Here is an 18,990-nt window from a genome sequence, read left to right as displayed (position 1 = left end):
CATATTTAGGTACCCAAAGAAGTTGCCTGCTTTTCAGAAGTGCTGAGCATTTAAGTGAAATGGAGGGTCTGGAATGAGGACCCCTTCAGGGGGATTAGGTAAATCAACTCAAGAGGCACACTGCTCCAGGAGGCTCATGCAGAGTCTGACTCAACTGCAGCGCTCTCTATGGCTGATATTGACAAGCAATATTAATTGTTGGATTAGCTCCACCAGGGACGAGAGTGGAGCATTAGAAAAGGACATTTTGTCCCTGAGGTAACTCACTATCTGCAGAGAGAGCAGAACAAAGACTTCTGCTTCATTTCATCTTCTTTGGGGCTCTCAGTGAGGCCATTCCTTGAATTTCTGGGAAGTATTTTGGTAAGTGCTTTGCCTGAAATGCCTCCTAGATTATCACTAATCACAGTTTAACTATCTGCTGGATGCATGCACCTAATGTTAAGTACATGCAGCAGTTAACAAAATTAGTTTCTCATACTTCAGGAGATTCAAGGGTTGTGTGTAACTTACAAAAAGGGCTGAAACGTAGGTCAAGAACCATGAGCACAGGGAGCAGTGTATCTTGTGTTGACAACTGGGGATCAGGAGTCAGACTCCTGGGTTCTGTTATTTATTTTCATACTAATTGCATGACAATTCACTGTGCCTCAGGTCCCCTACCTGAGAAATGCAGCTAAGGCCTGGTCTACTACAAAGTTAAGGCGATTTACATCAACCTTTGTTGATAGAGATGCCACCTCTCCTAATGGCGTTGCACCATGGTCTACATACTGTGGTCAGTACGAGCGCAGACACTGTGTGATCTGTATCAACCCTAACAATCCTCCAGTAGCTGTCCCACAATGCCAGACAGTGACTGCTCTGGTCACAGTTGTGAACGCCACTGCTCAGATGCTGGAAGCCACCCACTTCCCTTTAAAACCCACACATACTTCTGGAATGCCTTTTCCTGATTGTTTAGCTTAACAAGTACACCCAGCAGCTCTCCACTGTTGTGTGCAACTGCCCAACCAACCATGCCAGCTATGCGCTATAGACATGCTCCTGCCTGGAGGAGACAGGAGGTATTGGATCTCCTGGGCCTCTGGGGAGAAGAGGCTGTGCAGACACAGCTATGGACCAGTCGTAGAAACATGGACATATATGAAAAGATTGCACAGGGGATGCAGGCGAAGGGGTATGACAGGGATCAGCAGCAGTGCCGCATGAAAGCAAAGGAACTGTGGTAGGCATATCATGAGGCCAGGGAGGCCCACCGTCTATCTAGTGCTGAGCCGCAAACCTGCCACTTTTACAATGAGCTGGAGGCCATACTTGGACCCTGCAGATCACCATGGATGCCCAGACAGAGACCCTTGCCCAGAACAATGAGGAGGAGGGAGATGCAGCAGGAGGTCCAGCTATGCCACGAGCCGGGAACTTGGAGACTCCACCACCATCTATCCTGTCCCACCAGTGAAGCACAAATGAGCCCGATCCAGTAGAAGAAACCTCAGGGTAAATGTGGGCATGCATTCTCCCTTTACATGTTTAGATGTGGAGATGGCACCTGGCTCAATCAGAAGTTAGCAGGACTCAGGTATCTACGCTTCACTGTTTTACTCAACAAGAAGAGGTAAAGGTACCACACACAGAGGTAGTGTTCTCTGCTTTTCAGTCTCCTGTAGAGTTAGACAGTGGGGGGCATGCATGACATGGAGCATTTTGTTTATGTACACAGGGATGTCCCTTGTATCCTCCTGGGAGATCTCGATGAAACTTCCATGGAGGTACTCTTCAATCCTCTCCCGAAGGTTTTTAGGGATGGCTGCCTTATTTCTGCCTCCATGGTAGGACACTTTCCCCACATCACTCCATGATGACTTTGGCAGGCACCATTGCAGTAAACAGGCTAATGGTATATGGGCCCAGATGCCTTCAGGAGGCCAGTATCCGCAGTGTTCTCTGGGCCTCTGTGACCCTCAAGAGCAAGATATCAGCTAAAATCACCACCACCTGTGGTAAATAGTGCCAGTACTCAGTGCCATTGCCATGTACTCATGCCCATGGAAATAAGTGCTGAAATTTTATTGTTTTACACAACCAAACAATTCCCTCCTGCTTCACCACCTTTCCCCTAATGGCCATAGTGACTGTGGCTGCTGTTGGAGAGTGGTGCTGTGCAGAGGCACTCCAGAAGGTCAATAAGCAGGACTTGTTTAAAACCTGTAGGGGAATAAGGGAAGGGAATTCTGAGATCTCTGCTTTCTGTTGTGACTGTAAGCATGAAACATCTGTCTGTTTTATCTGTAGCTGCTGCCACTGCGGCCTTGAGGGGTGCCCCCTCTACACCCATTCCCGGATGAGGAAGAGAAAGAAGAGGAGTAAGGAGGACACGTTCTCCGAGATAATGAAAGTCAGTGGTGCATCAGACGGTGAACAGAGAGCCAGGAGGGTGAGCATAGCAGACAGTCTGGAGAAGGAAGGAACGGGCAGGAAAAAGACACAGGAGTACCAGCAGGAAAAGGAGAGGAAGATGCACCAGGACATAATGCAGTTTCTCAGGCAGCAAACACAAATGCTGCAGACTCTTGTTAACCTACAGCTCCAACAGTCACGGGCTCCCCTCCCCTTACAGTTAATGGAGACTTCCACTTCAGCAGCTCCCTACATTCTATCTTGCATCAAGGGCCACATCCCTATCCCCCCACACCAAGGGACAGTAAGGAAAACCACAGCTTAACATACACTGACCTCTGAGAGCCAGCGTTGGGGCATGTTTGGCAGAAATGGACTGGCCTGGACATGAATGTTTTCCACAATTCTAATTTTAAAGTTCTGTTCTGTTAATTTACATTTACAATTTTGCACTATCTTGGTTTTTCTTTGCACATTAATATTTGGCACTGGTTTGGGTATGCAATACATTTTTATTTTTTGGACATAAATTTATCATTATTACTACATTCTGCAGTGTGTCTGTGCTTTGAGTGCCACTAGATTCCTCATAAGCGATCAGAGCCACAGACTTCATAGGTTGAGTGAAAAACCCAGTGTAATAATTATACATGTACAGTGAGCACCACACAATTCACTGGTTTGTTAAAAGATGAACATAAAATGTCCACCAAGCACTACACAATTCAGGCAGAGCACAGCCTACTACACCACACTGCTGTGGCTGGTGGGTAAAATGCTCTTTCAAGGCATCCCTCAGCTGCACAGCTCCACACTGAGCTCTTCTAATGGTGCTTGTGCCTGGCTGTTCAAAGTCAGCCAACAGCTGCTCCACCTCCATCCTACATCCCAGCAGCAACTTTTCCTTCTTTGCCTCGTAGATATTATGTGGGACACAGCAGGAAGCTATAACCATTGAGATGTTGTTCTCACAGAGATCTAATCTAGTGAGTAAACACTGCCGACATCCCTTCCACCTGCCAAAAGCACATTCAGCTGTCGTTCTACACCTGCTGAGCCGGTAATAGAATCTTTCCTTGGAGCTATCAAAGTGGACAGTGTATGGCTTCATAAGCCAGGGGAGCAAAGGATAGGCGGGGTCCCCCAAGATCACTATTGGCATTTCAGCATTGCCAAATAGTAATCCACCTGTCTGGAAAAAGTGTCCCTGCTTCAGATTTCTGAACACCCCTGTGTTCTTAAAGATGGAAGCACTGTGTATGTTCCCTGACCAGCCCACATTGATCTCAGGGAAGCATTTCTGGTGATCCACCAATGCTTGCATAACCATAGAAAAGTAGCCAAGAAGGGCTGGGGCAAAATAGGGATATGCGTACCACAGTTCTGGAAACCCACAGCTGAAAATCCATCCATGTTGTCCTGCACATTTCCCAGAGTCACAGTCCTGTGTACCAGGATACAGTTAATGGTCCTACACACTTGCATGAAAGCAGCCCCCCACTGTGGATTTTCCAATTCCAAAATTATTTCCCACTAACTGGCAGCAACCTGGCATTGCAAGTTTCCGCAGTGCTATCACCACTCACTTCTCAACCGTCAATGCAGCTCTCATTCTGGTGTCCCTGCATTGGACTGCGGGTCCAAGCTCGGAACGTAGCCTTTCCCACCCGAAAGTTCTGCAGCCATCACTCATCATCCCAAACCTTCGTTACAGTGTGATCCCACTAGTCAGTGCTTGGCCTTCAGGCCCAGAAGCGGCACTCCACTGTCTGCAGCTGCTCTGTGAATGCCACCAACAACCTTGAATTTTTATTTATTTATTTTTTTTGCTAGTAATCTGTCCTTGAAGAAATCATCATGTCCCCCCGCTTGTTATGGTACTTCCTGCAGCTCTGCAAATACTGGAGCATCATTCTCCTTGAGTTTGTAACGTCCATGACAATAGTACACAGCTGTGCAGGCTCCATACTTCTGTCGGAGATGGTGGACACTGACAAGTGTGGGTTTGTAGGGTTTTTTTAAAAAAGGGACAAAAATGTTACAGGATAGAGATGGCATTATAGGATGAGAAAGTTGCCTGATGGGAACTTGACCCCTGGCTCCCCCTTCCCTGCGACTCGTGTGTGCACACTACAGTGCATTGCAAAAATTTCCCAACGGGTATTGCGCCAGAGAGCAGCGCATGGCGCACTGGGATACCTACCCATGGTGCACCGCATTTTACATTGACACAAGCTCTCCTGGTGTGTACATGCAGCACTAACACAAGCAGTCATATATGCACAAGCGATGTACTAACTGCGGTGGCTTTACACTGATAGAACTTACATTTACCACAGTTTGTAATATAGATATGGCTTAATACTTCCCTTGTGTGGTCAGCATCAGAGTTAGTTTACAATGTAAATCATGTTGAGAGTCTTGATTAAAAGATGCTATAGATGTGCAAAGTATCAGGCCACTCAATGGGTTGGGAAAGGGGAAAGCTTTGCTTTTGTAAGCACGATACATTGCTGGGCACATTGTATGATCAAGAATTAAAAGTTTAACATGCAATGGCAGATGCAAAGTTTAACTGCAGATAGAACTAGCACTTTTCATAGTTAGAGGCAGCTGCAGAGTACTTAAAAAGCTTTTCTAGTTCTACGTCAATACACATTAGGCCCATAGCATTACATGTGTTTTTATCGCCAATATGGGGTGAAGTGTCATTAGTGCTATTCCTGAGCCCCAGTGTCCCCACTGGCAGAATACAGCCGGCGTACGGACGGGCTATGAAGTACTCTGTGCAGTCAAAGGAGGAGGCTACAACGTAGGGGCCTCCAACATGGGAGAGTGGGGGTAGAATGGGGAATAGTTGGTACCTGAGGGCTCCAACAGGCATGTGGCAAGTACATTCCCCCGTCTCAACAAGGAAAGTCTCTAAAACCCTTACCATCCATTTTCACAGATATGAATATGGGCTTGGATTTGATCTCCGGTTGCCGCTGCCAGACGCCTGTGGCTGATCGCACCCAAGGGGTTACTGTGCAGTAATGGTTGCCGAAATCCTGGTCCTCCGAGCCATGCACCCGCAGCCGGAACTCCATGGGGCTGATCCTCTCCAGGCTGACGTCGCTGCTCCAGTTCCTCCTGGCCTGGGTCACGATTCCTTTCCGATCCAAGGAAGCTAGCAAGACAGGGGCTCTGTCCAGTACAAAGGAATGCACAGCAAACCAGGAGACGTCGAAGGACATATCATCTGAATTTAAAGGCAAACAGAATTTGGCAAGGACAGTGAGCTCTGAAGAATATTTACAGTGTCACTTAGTCAGCAAATGGGCAGAGACTGGTGTCTCTGAACATAAAGGAGCATTATAACCAAATGACTGAAAATACAGCATAGATTTTTTTTCTAGTACATCCTGCTCTTTGATGACTCAGCTTTCCAACACAAACAGGGTAAATCACAGAAGGACTACAATGCAGGTGGTATCGTGAACGTCTGAACTCTTAGGCAGTTAACCTCATTTCTCAATTGACCAGACACACAAGGAAGATTATGATTGCAGGAAACTAAGTAGGCTGGGATCAATATTTGGCATTAATCCTCGTAATTCTATGTAATTATGACAGAGTTTATGGGAGTCGTGGGCACTTGCTAAAGCAGAGGTAGCAGAAAGGGAAGAGTCAGGGCTAGGACACTTAGTGGGGTGGTTGGGGCTTTTTTTCAGGGATGGTAGCAAGGGATTTTTAGCACCTCGGAAGGGCTGTCAGCGGGCCCAGAGGAAGGGAAGTGAGAGGGTTACTGCAGGGGAACAGAACAGTCAGGCAGATGGAAAAGTCACACTGGGGTGCTTTAGCAGAGGGCAGCACATGAGTGTTTAGCAGCTGAAGAGGAATGGGATTAAGATATTGTCAAAACAAGTTTAGCAACTATGGGAGAGTGGGTAAATCGTGCAGGTACTTGTGGGGAGGGTAAGTGTGCCATGAAGTTGGGCTGGGGTACAACGGTAGGAAGGCTATAGATAGTTGGGCGAGGGACAGGGTTACTTACTGGGGGCAGCAGCCGATCTTCTATTTTTGTCTTTTTTTCCTGCTATTTTAGATTGAAATCTCAAATTTAATTTCATATGTGAGTCTTTGCTAAGCAAGCCTAGAAGCTGGCTAAGACATTTGTAACTCCCACATGGTTAAACTAAAGCACAAGGGCTGAGGAGCAGAATGCTAGAAGTTTGCTAGTGGGTAATAGTTTCCAAACAACATCCTTGACCTTGTCTAATCCCTCGTGCTTGCAGAGACGTCTCTCCTCTAAAAAGACAAGCTCCCAGCTGTAGTTAGTGTGCTCAACATAAAAAGGCAGGCCCTCGGGTACTACAGCGATGAGCATGCTAGAATTGCTCATAAAACAACCCACACAATGATATCACTAAATATTTGCCTTCACCTCCTGCCCATGAAACAGCCCACCTTTCTGCCAAAGTTTTACTTTAGTTATGTCTCAGAAGGGACTATGCCTTGCACACATTGCACTTGAAAGGAGATAATCTACCAAGTGTCTTTGTTGTGACTGCCACCTCTAACACCGGCTGACAGGTAGTCAGAGTCCATCAGTACAACCGTCCCTTTCCGTGCTCATACAAGATCATATTGATCCATTTAGCAGATCTGCACTTTTAACCCTATTAGGCTGGCAGCTGAGGATGCAGTTTAATCACTGCAACATCCTCTATGTTAATGCCCCACTGCACTGCACAGCAGGTTAGAAAACCAGCATGGATGCTATTACAGATTAGTAATAAACAGAAAGCTGCTAAAGAAAGAGAGCGTAAAAAACTATGATTTAACACAAACTTGTCTAAAGCTCCTGCTAAAGATGGATCCCATCTGACAGCAATAATGAGATATTGCTCGGGATGATAGGGGTGGTATGGACCATTCTCTACCTGAACCATCCACAATGTGAGGAAGATAAGCAGGAGGGGCCTAACACTATTTCCTTGATCACCAGAGTCAGGGACTTTATCCTGAGGTGTGCCAGCCTGGCCACATTGTAGTCAATGGGCTCTAGATAATACACAGCACACATATAATACTGTTCTTAACTAAATAATCAGTAGCCCACACTGTGTTGAGCTCTTCTTACCACACAAGTGCCTCAGATGTAGTAGTAGCTAGCATGGCTTTGAGTGTAATGAGGATGCAGCCTTAGACACAATTCTGCTGCTTCTATACATTATCTGCATCTCTTATTCCCCTACACATAAAGCACAGAGATGGGTCAAAATTGAAGCTCACGTTCTTATGAATTTTGGATACAGATCGGTGTTGGGGGGAGGGGGCAGGGCAGCAGAAGAGGGAGATACTGAATATGAATTAGTTGAATTCCCATATCCAAGCCAGCCTCTACAATTTTGGATCCACGTCAGATCTAAAACTGAAAAGAGTCCATGTTTTCCAGTTCTGAATAAGGTGCAACCAAAATATCACTAACATTTTGCAGGATATCAGCACCATCAGTTCTGATCTGAGCTTCAATCTCAATATCTAGCCCTACCCTACACTTGCAGGGGGTATCTCCTCGGCTCATCTGTAGTTAGCAGGTGCCACATCTATGTATGCACATAGAGTTGTAGCCATGATGGTTCCAGGAGATTAGAAAGACAAGGTGGGTGAGGTAATCTCTTTTATTGGTCCAAATTCTGCTGGTGAGAGAGACAAGCGATAAAGCTTACATAGAGCTCTTCTTCATGTTTCAGGAGGGACCTGAAGAAAAGCTCTGTGTAAAATAAAAGATATTACCTCACCTACCTTGTCTCTCTAATAGCTACATATTGCATTTCAAATCCTGTTACATATTCCCATACTGGAGGGGATAATTCTGTTTGTAATATGATTAATTGACCTGGAAGTACCCCTAAGCAGGACTGAAATATGTAGCAGGAGCAGATAAACGCTATGGAATAAAATGTCCTATTTTCATGTACAATGGCTTCTGTAATGAAAAGAGGGAAAGACAGCAGATAGGGGCACACTATATAGCAACAGAGACACTGGCATCCCCAAATAGTGCATTCACTATCCTGACTGAAACAATGGCCAATACCAGAAGATGCCACAGAACCCCCATAAAAGTACCTAGTGTATTTTGCAGTTCTGGAGAAGGGAAACATTACCCAACCCCACCTGGGGATCAGTTAATGCCTGGAAGCACATTTGTTGACAGACAGTCCTTGTAGATCACCCCTACTTCCTGTAACTGCAGAGGCTACTTTTAGTTACTCAGGGTGACATCCTGGCCCACCTGAAATCAAGAGAAAAAATCTCCTTTGTTTCAATGGGGCCAGGATTTCACCTTTTCTTGCCTGCTCCCTTCACCACCAGTGTCCCTCACTCTGCACCTGGACCGACCACTTCTAGGGGAAGAGTTCCATCTCCATAGCCCAGTCAGTTCTTGACTTCTGCAGAGATTGCTTAAAAGGGGGCCTGTTAGTGCCGAATGTGGTAGCGGGCACCAGTCCACAAGAAGCCAGATTGAGAACCACGCACTCATTTCAAAAATCATTAAGACAGCCATTAGTTTTTTTGTCTCCACCAAGCTGGGTTGAGTTTGAAACTGTGACCTGAGGTAACAGGTCCACACATCCTGGCTACACCTAATCTCTGAAGATATACATTACCCATAAATTCCTCTTACTTCAACATACTGTACATCAGACAAGCTCAATCCAGTTATAGTAAAAACACTTAGACATTCTCCAGGATTCATGACATCAAAGATGACACAGCTGTGACCTATTGTCTCCCCCAAGTCCCCAGGCACACACGGTTACACTTGCAGAATAAAATTTTAAAAAACAAGTCCTTTTAACGCCTCAGGCAAATTCATACCTTTGAAGAATTGTTTTCTGTTTAAAATTATACTGTTAATTTGAGATTCTCTTTTTCCTTCATACAGAGATAATGAGTTGAAAGTTACAAGATCTTGCTGTCATTTTGAGAATGCCAGATCTATCTTTTGTAATTACACCGTGGCATAATAGTATTATGCCAACATATCTTATTAATCAGTATACACAGTGCGCAATTAGTGACTCAGTACCGACACACTCAGAGAATCAGGGGGAGAGTTTGTCTGTCTGAAAGATTTCCTCGTTACTATATCCCTTGAAGGGGCCGTGTGCCAAAATCATGTGCTTTATTCCTGAGTTTTGTGTGATTTTTCACATTACAAAATATTGGGAAACTTAGCAACAGCAGGACATGAATTCGGTGCTCTCTAAAGATTAATAGCAAATATGTCCAGCTGTTCCCAGGATCTGATCAATTAAGCAGCATATTTAAATATTTGGTTATACACTGGCATCCCCAAAAGCAAGAAAATCTTTCCTCCATCCCCATGCCAGTTGTTCATACTAAGTATCAATTTTAACTGGGGAACAAAAAGTGTCTCCATTTTTGGATCACTGGAACAGATCACTGTCACCACAAATTCACTGCCATTCTTCCCTGCCCCTACCATACAGTCTTATATTAGTCGATATCAGGCACCGGGAAAAGAGAGGCTAAATGCACCCTGGGATATTATGACGGAGAAAAATTATATCCAGGGGGCTGCTGATCCCTTTGGGTGATGAAACTCTCAGGTCCTCTTTACAGGCAGACTAATGTGGTGGTGTCCTGCTTTCTCCCTCTAGGCTGGCTAAAATCATCAACATGTAAGGCACATTGTTATGCATATTCCAATTTGACACACAGGACTAAGCTGTCTGGGTTTTAGCTACTTTCTGGCCACTCAGTCCTCAGAATAGTGAATCCTATTCCCAGCCCAGCTACTATACACTATACACTTCCACTCGACAGAATGGAGCTCTTTTAGCATCTTGTGATTGTGCTGAATTACAATTTTGAAACCCCTCTTTGTTTGCTAAATTTATATGAGGTTGAATAGGGCCTCCTCGAGAGCGGAGAGTACCACTTCAAGATAGGTAAAGAAGCTGGCTTTGTTAATTTTCCAGGGCACTCACTGGGTCTGTCTGGAGCACATAAAACTACTTTTTCAGAGAGACACACCGTAATACTCTCAAGTACCTGAGAATACAGGCCTATGAAGGAGTCATTTGGGAGACATTGTCATCTGTCAGAATAAGAATTTTTACAAAACTAATAGAAGAGACTCTGCCCTTGAGGCACCAGAGGCACTACCTTACTCAAAGAAGTAAAATAATTTTTTTTTCATTCAAATTCAGTGCACCAATCACAGCTGTTAAACTAACAAACTGGCTCTCCCAGATGAAGAATCTAGAAGGGACAGAAGTTCCAGTGTCCCAACCCTCCATAATGCACACTCCATGAGGGGGCTCAAAGCAGCAGCAGCACTTCTTTGAATAGTGTTGTAGCCAGAGCAGAGCACTGAGGGACACATCCAAAAGTGCCTTCAATGATGGATAAATGTTCAGCTAGCTAAGACAAGTTACATTGCCCCACCTAAGTCTGACCTAGAACCAGTAGTATTATAAGTACTCTAATTGATCCTGAGTGTAACAAAAGGAGAATAGGCTGACAGATAAAGAGAAGGCTATTGTCTTCTCTCAAGCACAGCAAATATTTCAAAATCTTCCTATAAGTACTTTGCACAGATGGCTATGAAAATTAAGGAGTGTGTAAATAGATCACCCCAAAAGTTTCCCTTCCTTACTCAAGGAAATATAAACATCTATTAGAATTGCACACTTGTGAAGGAGAGCTGCAAAGCTTAGATGAAAACAGTTCATCATAAATCTGGGCGTAATACACTCAACATGTCTGCTGCCAAAAAAAAAAAAAAAAAAAAAAAAAGATCCTCTCAAATCCACTGGCTCTTCTGTGTTCGTGAGATAACCTAGAATGAACAATTCTGGAACGTCAGAGACCAAAACATTAAGTATTTAATATGGAGACTTGACTTCTATGATTTCCAGAAGATGCAGGCTGGGCCAGGGGTGGTGCTACCTTTCTGTGCAAGTTAAGCAGACAGTTGGCAGAGCAGTGATGTCTGCTCTGCCTTCACTTAACTTCCCACACCCTGGTGGCAGAGGGAGACCTGTAAAACATTGTTCCAGTTATCTCAAGAGACTCAGAAGTCCTCCCCGCCCCAGTCAACCCAGAAAGTACATCAACTCTTCTGTATGTATTCAGTTGTGGCAAGCTTTCCCCAGCCTTGTGTGTCAGTTCCAATTCGGGGGGAGTTTCCATGGTCTGTTCATTTCCTTGACATCTCTGCTAAGATTGGGTTATTAATTCCAGTTGTGAATTAAATTTTGCGATATGGAGAGATGTGTCAATAAAAATAAGCCAGGCCACCAACAGGCCAAAAAGATATCAGACTCCCATTCACAGGTCCAGCAGAGGGCTGGAGAGGTGCCAGTTTCTCAAGCATGCCTGAAGGGCCCAGATGTGGCTTCTCCAGGAGGACACAGATGGGACTGGTTTGAATCCCAAATCTTGTTAAACAAGGTTTGCACAGACCACTGACTAAGTTACTTGGACACCTGTCACAATTCCACACTTAGTCATTCCCTGCTGTGCACGTCCACCGTACAAGCTGAATACGGGTCTGTTTGCCCAGCTGTTACAGACCTACGGAACTGCAGAAACAGAGATCTGCCAAGCACAATGAGACAATTCCCAGAAGCAGAATCGATTACAAAGATCTTCAGTGCTATGATAATGGAAACTCTGCACTGACTGCTCTGGGTGACAGGGACATTTCTAATTCTCAGCACTATCAATGCTTTCAATAATCATCTCAACCCCAATGAGACTGCACTATTCACACCTTGGCCATAGGGATTGGCAGTTCCCTGGAGAGGTCACCTTTCCAGTGTAAAACTCTGTTCTCTATCATCCTTCCATCCCTTGTCCAGATACCTCCAATCTCTCATTCTCCACATACCCCCAGAACAGTCATATAATAAACCTCACTACAATGTACACTGCATTTGCCTCTATATTCATATATACCTGGCTAGCCTGGAACTTTATAAGGTGGTGAGTCTTGACTATCTCTTGGTATGTCATGTTCTAAGCTTCTATACTAAAAAGAGATTTATTTATTCTTTTTTGGAGACGCATCATACTTACAGAGGTCATAAGTGTCACATGTATTAATTTACATAACAAATAGGGACAAATTGAAGAGAATATAAACCAAGCTAAACCTTCATCCAAAACTCTCATCAAGCCTAGGTTTTTTTGTTTGTTTTTGAGCTTTTTGATCTCTCAAAGCACAAATGTATCATATAAAGCTATTTCACGGTATTTTTACCCCAAATCGGGATCAGCCACGCTAGTGTCAAGCAGGCATCTGAACTTTCGGTGCTTCTCTGAACCTCTCGGCCTTTTAAGGTTTGCATTCAGTGTGCCTCCTGCCATGTTAGCAATGAACAGAGTGCAACATTTCTTCTTGATATTTCATACAAAAGCTCCTGAATCTAGAAGCAGACTCATTACTAAAGAGCTCAGCAATGAGAAAGGATTGTTAGCATTTTGGCTAAATTTTAAAATGGTAAAAACAAGATATAAAGTAAGTTTAGTGTTGGGCAAACAGTGCTAAGCTGACACGTGGAGATTTAATGACTATCCACAGAAGATACACAGCTTTTCCCACACTGCCCTGACAATGAATCTCATTCCTAACGAAGGGTGACTGGGCCCACAGCGCATTCATTCTTTGGCTCTTTGCTGAGACTGCCAGCAATGGGGACTGTTAGCGTGAACAGTAATGGAGATTTGTGATGAGGACCCCTCTTCACTAGGATATGAAATGAGAACCTAGTTTGTTTTATATATACAAGCAAAAAGGTTATATGTGTGTGTGTATCTTCTATATCCTTCCTTGCTTTGACTAGTACTATGGGGCTTTGGGGTGGTTCTTGATTTTTAGACCTATTCGAATAGCGTCCCAATTGCCAGTGTTGTACAGTACAGTGAAGGTAATTGAGTTACTTCCAAAAAACAAAAATGAAATAAAGTTCAGTGGGGTACCTGGCTCAAGTGCCACTCCGTCGATGGTGACAATGCAGAGCAGATCTGCCAGCTCGCCCTGGTAAACCGTCGGGTTGTCCGAATGCACCGAGACATTAAACACAGGACCTAAAAGATAGCAATTTAATCTCATTATTCATTCACGGTTCCTTCTTTGTGTTACCCAAAAGCTTTTAACCAGTACTTAAAATAATCTAGGTTAGTTTGTGAAGCACTTTGCTGTCAGATGACTAATATATTGCCTCTGCTCTCAGAGTGAAGATTTATGGAACCACTTACATATTCTTTACGACACTGAATTTCATGCCGGTGGAAACTACCAATCACCAGCTCTGAAGTTGTCTACTGATACATAGAACAGGCACAGTCTGGCGGCAGGAGTTTACCCCACACTGTCCTCTGCCAATGTGCCTCCCACTTGCCCTGGAGGAGGCCCCTGTGGGTGACTTTCACCTGTTCAGTCTTGGACGACCTCCTTTCCCCCCGCTTTGATTGCGGAGCCACTGATGTGTGTGATGTGGACATATCTATTAGGAGCTGAACAAAGCCCAATTCACCTCTTAAAACATGTAACCTTTATTATATGGCCACAATTCCATATGTTCTTTATGTGGGTCCTGCCTTTACCATATACGACTTCTTCTATGATCCTAGGCAAGTCAAAACATCTGTGTCTGAACTCCTCCAGCTGTACAATGGTGATATGGATATACCCTCACAGGGGTGTGGTGAGGTGCTCAGCTACTATGGTGATGTGCACCACAGAAAAGCCTTTAGATCGAGACACCGACTTTTGACCAGTACCAAATCCATGGTGCAAACTTAATGACTGAGTGATGGTACTTCACATAGGTTTACATGCCTAGTACTCTGCCTACAAAAGAGGTACAAGACTGAAGAACAGATATCTGATCATCCCATAATATGAGTCCTCTACTAAAATAAGGGTTCACCTACCACAGAGGTGAGAAACTAGACAGCACCGTCTATGGCTGTCTCCATCATTCTGTGGTCTAGGCCCTACTTTAAATCCAATAATCTTCATAATTCTTGCAGAGTCCTGTCAGGCTTCTGATGGGAAACCTCCTAGGAAAATCCACGTTTCTGTAGGAAGCTGTACTAGCGACTGAGTAGATTGTACTCTTTCTTCACGTCACTACTGAACCAATGCTTTGGAATGGAATAAGGGCATTGTGCCACTGGAAGTGTAACCTTTTGGTTGAGATATTGAAGACCGCAGAGGGCTGACTATTTGTGGTCCACAAAGATTACAGAGAACTTTTTACAAGAGCCAAAATTCCAATTAAGAGGAAGCAATTACTTTGTGGCTTCCTAAATTTGTCCTATGATTTCAAATGGGCATAATTTTCTTTACTTTCTGTTAAACTGTAGTGCAACACTCTTGTGTGCAGTTAAATCTCCCATTCCCTCCACCCCCACGAAATGGCTGCATTTTGGCAGTGATGAAACAACGTCTACCTATGCAAGTTTATAAAACCGCTGTCACATGAAAGGCCTTATATAAAAGTGTAAGATGTTCCTGAAAACATGGAGATAAATGAATAACAAAGAAGCCTTAGAAGTTTTATGAACTATTGCTTGAGACTTGAAGAGTCTGCTAGAACATATTTATGGAAATAAGAGACCCAGAATATTATAAAGTTCAGATGCTATGGTGATGGGTGCCTTATAAATGCATTATAATGCACACACATTTAAAAAGTTAACATGTTGAGCCCTCCCTCCCACAAGGAAAGGGGAAGGAATATTAGCACAACCACTTCCTCAGACTCTGTCCAAGATCTTCCTATGAAAATTCAAATTGTTCCAAAGATAGCCAGCAATCTCACTGTCATTAGAGGTGTTATAACGTTCATTCTTCAAATAAAACAAATTAAGCTCTTTCCTGTTAGTCTTCAGTGAGCTGTGCAGCTAGAAATTAAAGATGCTAACACACTTGTTACAAAGTCAGTGTTAACCATCACATTCAGGCCAGCATTCCTTCGTTTGATTTTATTTAGATTTATAAAACATCAAAGTCTCAATGCATGAGATTGCCATGTTTGCTTGCAGTACCACTGCCCTCCCAGAGTCTAATGTGCTGCAGTGTAGACTGAATTTGAATGGCACCATAATCACTGTATCCTGTTTTATATGCACTCCATTTTACAGTAAGCAAGTGCAGCGGTTCAGCATCAGTGAGTGAACTCTGACTTCAGGTCAGGAGAGAACCACTGCATTCCCACAGATCCTGCCACTATATTGGTAGGGAGAAGAGAATCAAGCTTGCGTTCCTGTACATACTTCCTTAGAGACCATGGACAGACAGAGTGAGAGAAGAATTGTCTGATCCTTGTCAATGTCACTTTCCCCTGCTGAGTGTTTCAGAAGCATAGCCTTGATACTCTGTGTGTGTGTGTAGGCGGAGGGGAGAGTTATCAACACAGAACATCGCACATTGTGACCTGTAGTTTCTGCAGATCACATCTCTATATTAAAGATGAGGTCATCTGCGATCTACTCCATTTTATAGACATTGATTGCAGCCTTCAAGGCCCCAGCAAGTTGCCAGTGCAGCTTCTCAGCTGGGCAGAATCTGAGCACCCTTTACCGTGAAAGAACTTAAAAGCAGAAGTCAAAGTGCTTAGGTCATTATCAGATCAAATTTTTTCATCTCTTATAAAAGAGAATTTCTGCTTTCAGACCATCAGCTGCATCTCCCTGCTTGTCACCAGCATGCCCAAGTTTCTAGGGCAATACTGATGCAACAAATAGAGCAGCTGCTTCCCTATGTCCATCATTTAATGATCACACTTCCCCTGGGTAAACCACAGTAACCAGCGGGAAATCATTAGTTCCCTTCCAGAGTACACAACTCCTGCAAATCATCTCCACGCTGGGGAAAATTGTCCCTGAAGCACAAAGAAAGGTAGGAGGAGGGAAGAATGCCATCATCCTACGTCAGAAGTGCTGGTCTTCAACAGAAAGCCCTGAAACATTTCAGGGGTCACCATTCTCTCTCTCCATCCAACAGACTAAAAATCTTGGGCTTCCTTTTTTAAACAATGTTTTAAGCAAGCTTTGTTATAGTAAAAGCTGCTAGGATGACAATATGGGAAACTCTGTCCACACAATTATGGCTTCGATGGGAGCACTTTCCCAGTGAGGCACCATCCCACTTCTCACACCACTGTGTGTGCCTGACCACTGGCCTGAAGAGACCAGCTCATGACTCATTCAATTCTTTGTCCCTCTGCAGAAGTTGCAAGTACCTGAGGACAATCAATGCTCATGTTTATGATTGTTTGTGATGTGGGCACTTAACCAGGAATTGGACTGAGATGACCAACTCTATTTCACACAGGCCACTGAAACACTATCAGAAAGTAACAAGTTTTGGTCACTACCCACTTGGGCAGGATTTGTACTAGTGACCTAGCTGTGAAGTGCTCTATAACTCACTAAAAGTCCTCTGCAGCCACCAACTCCCCATTCCTTTAAAAAAAAAAAGAAAAAAAAAAAAAAGGCAGCTGAAAGTAATCTTTATTTTCATTCAGAGTGCTATTGCCTTGATTTATGTTTCCCCGTTTAAACCAGTTGCCCTGACTTCAGTTAAAGCTAATAGGAAGAGATGAGCAGGAATGAACAGTGAACCACTCCCACAGAAAAACAAAGTTGTGATCTGTCAGCTAAAGCATACATAGCAAAAAACCCGCTAGCTGGGCATTTTCTTTCTGAGGGCTCTAAGAAAAGCATCTTGGCAAGCACTGGCATCAGTGCAACAGCATGCAGCTTTCAGGCATGCCTCTTAGCACAGGGCACCCAAGTTTAATGAGCAACAGTAAAGACTTCTGGGACATTGGTGCAAATCAGGTTGGTTTTACCTCATGCTCCAGCTTAACCCTGTTGCCTGTACTTAATACTTTAAAATATGGACAGTCACTATTATAAACTACAAACAGAAATTTCAGTTACAGTACAGACAAATCACATGACTTGTTTTATAGATCTCATTGAGACCTAAATCAAGCCAAGTTTGAAAATATTATTCGGTAGGTTTAAAGTCTGGAACATTTAAAGCTGAATGACCTCAAGTTTGGAAAAATCAAGGTCTAAGCCAATTTAGCTTTGACTCAAGCTAAGAAATCCAATGAAAAAGTTTGAACATAAACTTTACAGACAAGCATTCTTAGAGGAAAACTGGTTCCCTAGTTTTGAAATTAAGTTGACATTTTATAAATCTCACTGAAACTTAAAAATCAAACCAAGATCGAACTCAGACAGTAAACTGTGGTACGTACTCAGGTAATAATAAATACCTGTTTTTATTCTACTATATTATGGTTGTAAAGGTTAAAAAGTTGTTATACTAAAAAAGCTATAAACATAATAATGACTAAGTTAAAATAGATCTTTCAACCACAGTTCTTCATTTCTGAAAGACTGATTACTCAAGTCCAACATTACACCACCTTGATTTTGGGAGTGGGGGGAGGGAGAGGGGTAAGGGAGAAATGAGGTTAAGCATAATTTAAAAAACAACCAAGAGTAAAAGTTGCTAAATGGGAATTTGTAAATTCCAGGACCAGGATTTATTTGGTTTAATTCCTTCTGAATGCCACTGCTGGTTAACTCTCCTGGCCAAAATTCTGGGCCAGAGAGTTTAGTTCAATCCAAAAAATAGAGTACATCTCAGTGCCTAGCAGTTTGAAGTGACTTAGCTTTAGATTTTTTTAAAAAGTTTCAGCAATTTCTTCTGTGGATACACTGAAAAAAGCTAATGGTGCAAACGACATCAAGCTTGGTTTATTCCTTAGAGCTCAAAAGACATCTACACAAGAAGCCAGGCTTGAACAAAATTGGCTTAGTTGATTGAGTTATACTTGCACAAAACCTCTGAGTTTAAGGATTGTTTTCCTTTTATTTTTAAAGACTCGTACACAGAATTTAAAATAAAAACAGCTGAATTGATAGCAATCAATCTTTCTAGATCGCTGGATCAAGACCAAGTAAAGCGCAGAAAATAAATGTTTCAGAAAGTTAGAAGTAATGGGAAAAAGGATTTATAATGGAAGATGGCAACCTTAACTTCTGGCCTTCTATACTGCATTTTAGACTGTGTTCTCAAAGCACTATACAAAAATCAAATTTAGCTTCATGTAGACAAGTATTATCCCTATTTTATAGATGGGAAAAGTGGGGGACAGAGAAGTTAAGTAACTTGCCCAAGGTAACTGGGACTCAGAATCAAAAGTACAAACAAGGAATTCTGTCACATACTGTCTTCCTCAACAGCCAGACAGCAATCATTGTGTGCCTTTTCTACTTGAAATCAGGCAGTGCCATAAACCATGTGAGGAAAAATTGATGCAATCTGCAAATTCTCTCTATTCAAAAATATTACTCATAACTGCCCTGGCACTAAGCCATCCACTATTGTACTGAAGAGACCATAATCTGCTCTTCTCCAAGTAATAAACTCCTTCTTCTCTCCACCTCCCCCACTGCCTTTATTCTTTCTATATAGATTTCCCTAACCAGCACCATCCCAAATTTCATAACAGTTATTACTGGAAAGAACCCTCT

At 43.3% G+C, this 18,990-nt stretch overlaps 1 protein-coding gene across 2 annotated transcripts in view; it reads right to left on the bottom strand.

Annotated features, from left to right (window-relative positions):
* PTGFRN (prostaglandin F2 receptor inhibitor) overlaps positions 1–18,990 on the bottom strand; it is a 144,520-nt gene that overhangs the window by 5,631 nt on the left and 119,899 nt on the right. For both annotated transcript variants that reach the window (XM_034791902.1, XM_034791892.1), the window contains 2 exons: positions 13,405–13,512; positions 5,336–5,641 (listed from right to left, as the gene is read on the bottom strand). In XM_034791902.1, the coding sequence (XP_034647793.1) occupies positions 5,336–5,641; positions 13,405–13,512 (414 nt within the window). The remainder of the gene's footprint in view (positions 1–5,335; positions 5,642–13,404; positions 13,513–18,990) is intronic.

This window comes from Trachemys scripta, chromosome 1 (assembly GCF_013100865.1).
Source record: "Trachemys scripta elegans isolate TJP31775 chromosome 1, CAS_Tse_1.0, whole genome shotgun sequence".
NCBI lineage: Eukaryota > Metazoa > Chordata > Testudines > Emydidae > Trachemys > Trachemys scripta.
Note: the sequence above shows the minus strand (reverse complement) of the source record. Positions and strands in the feature narration are given on the sequence as shown.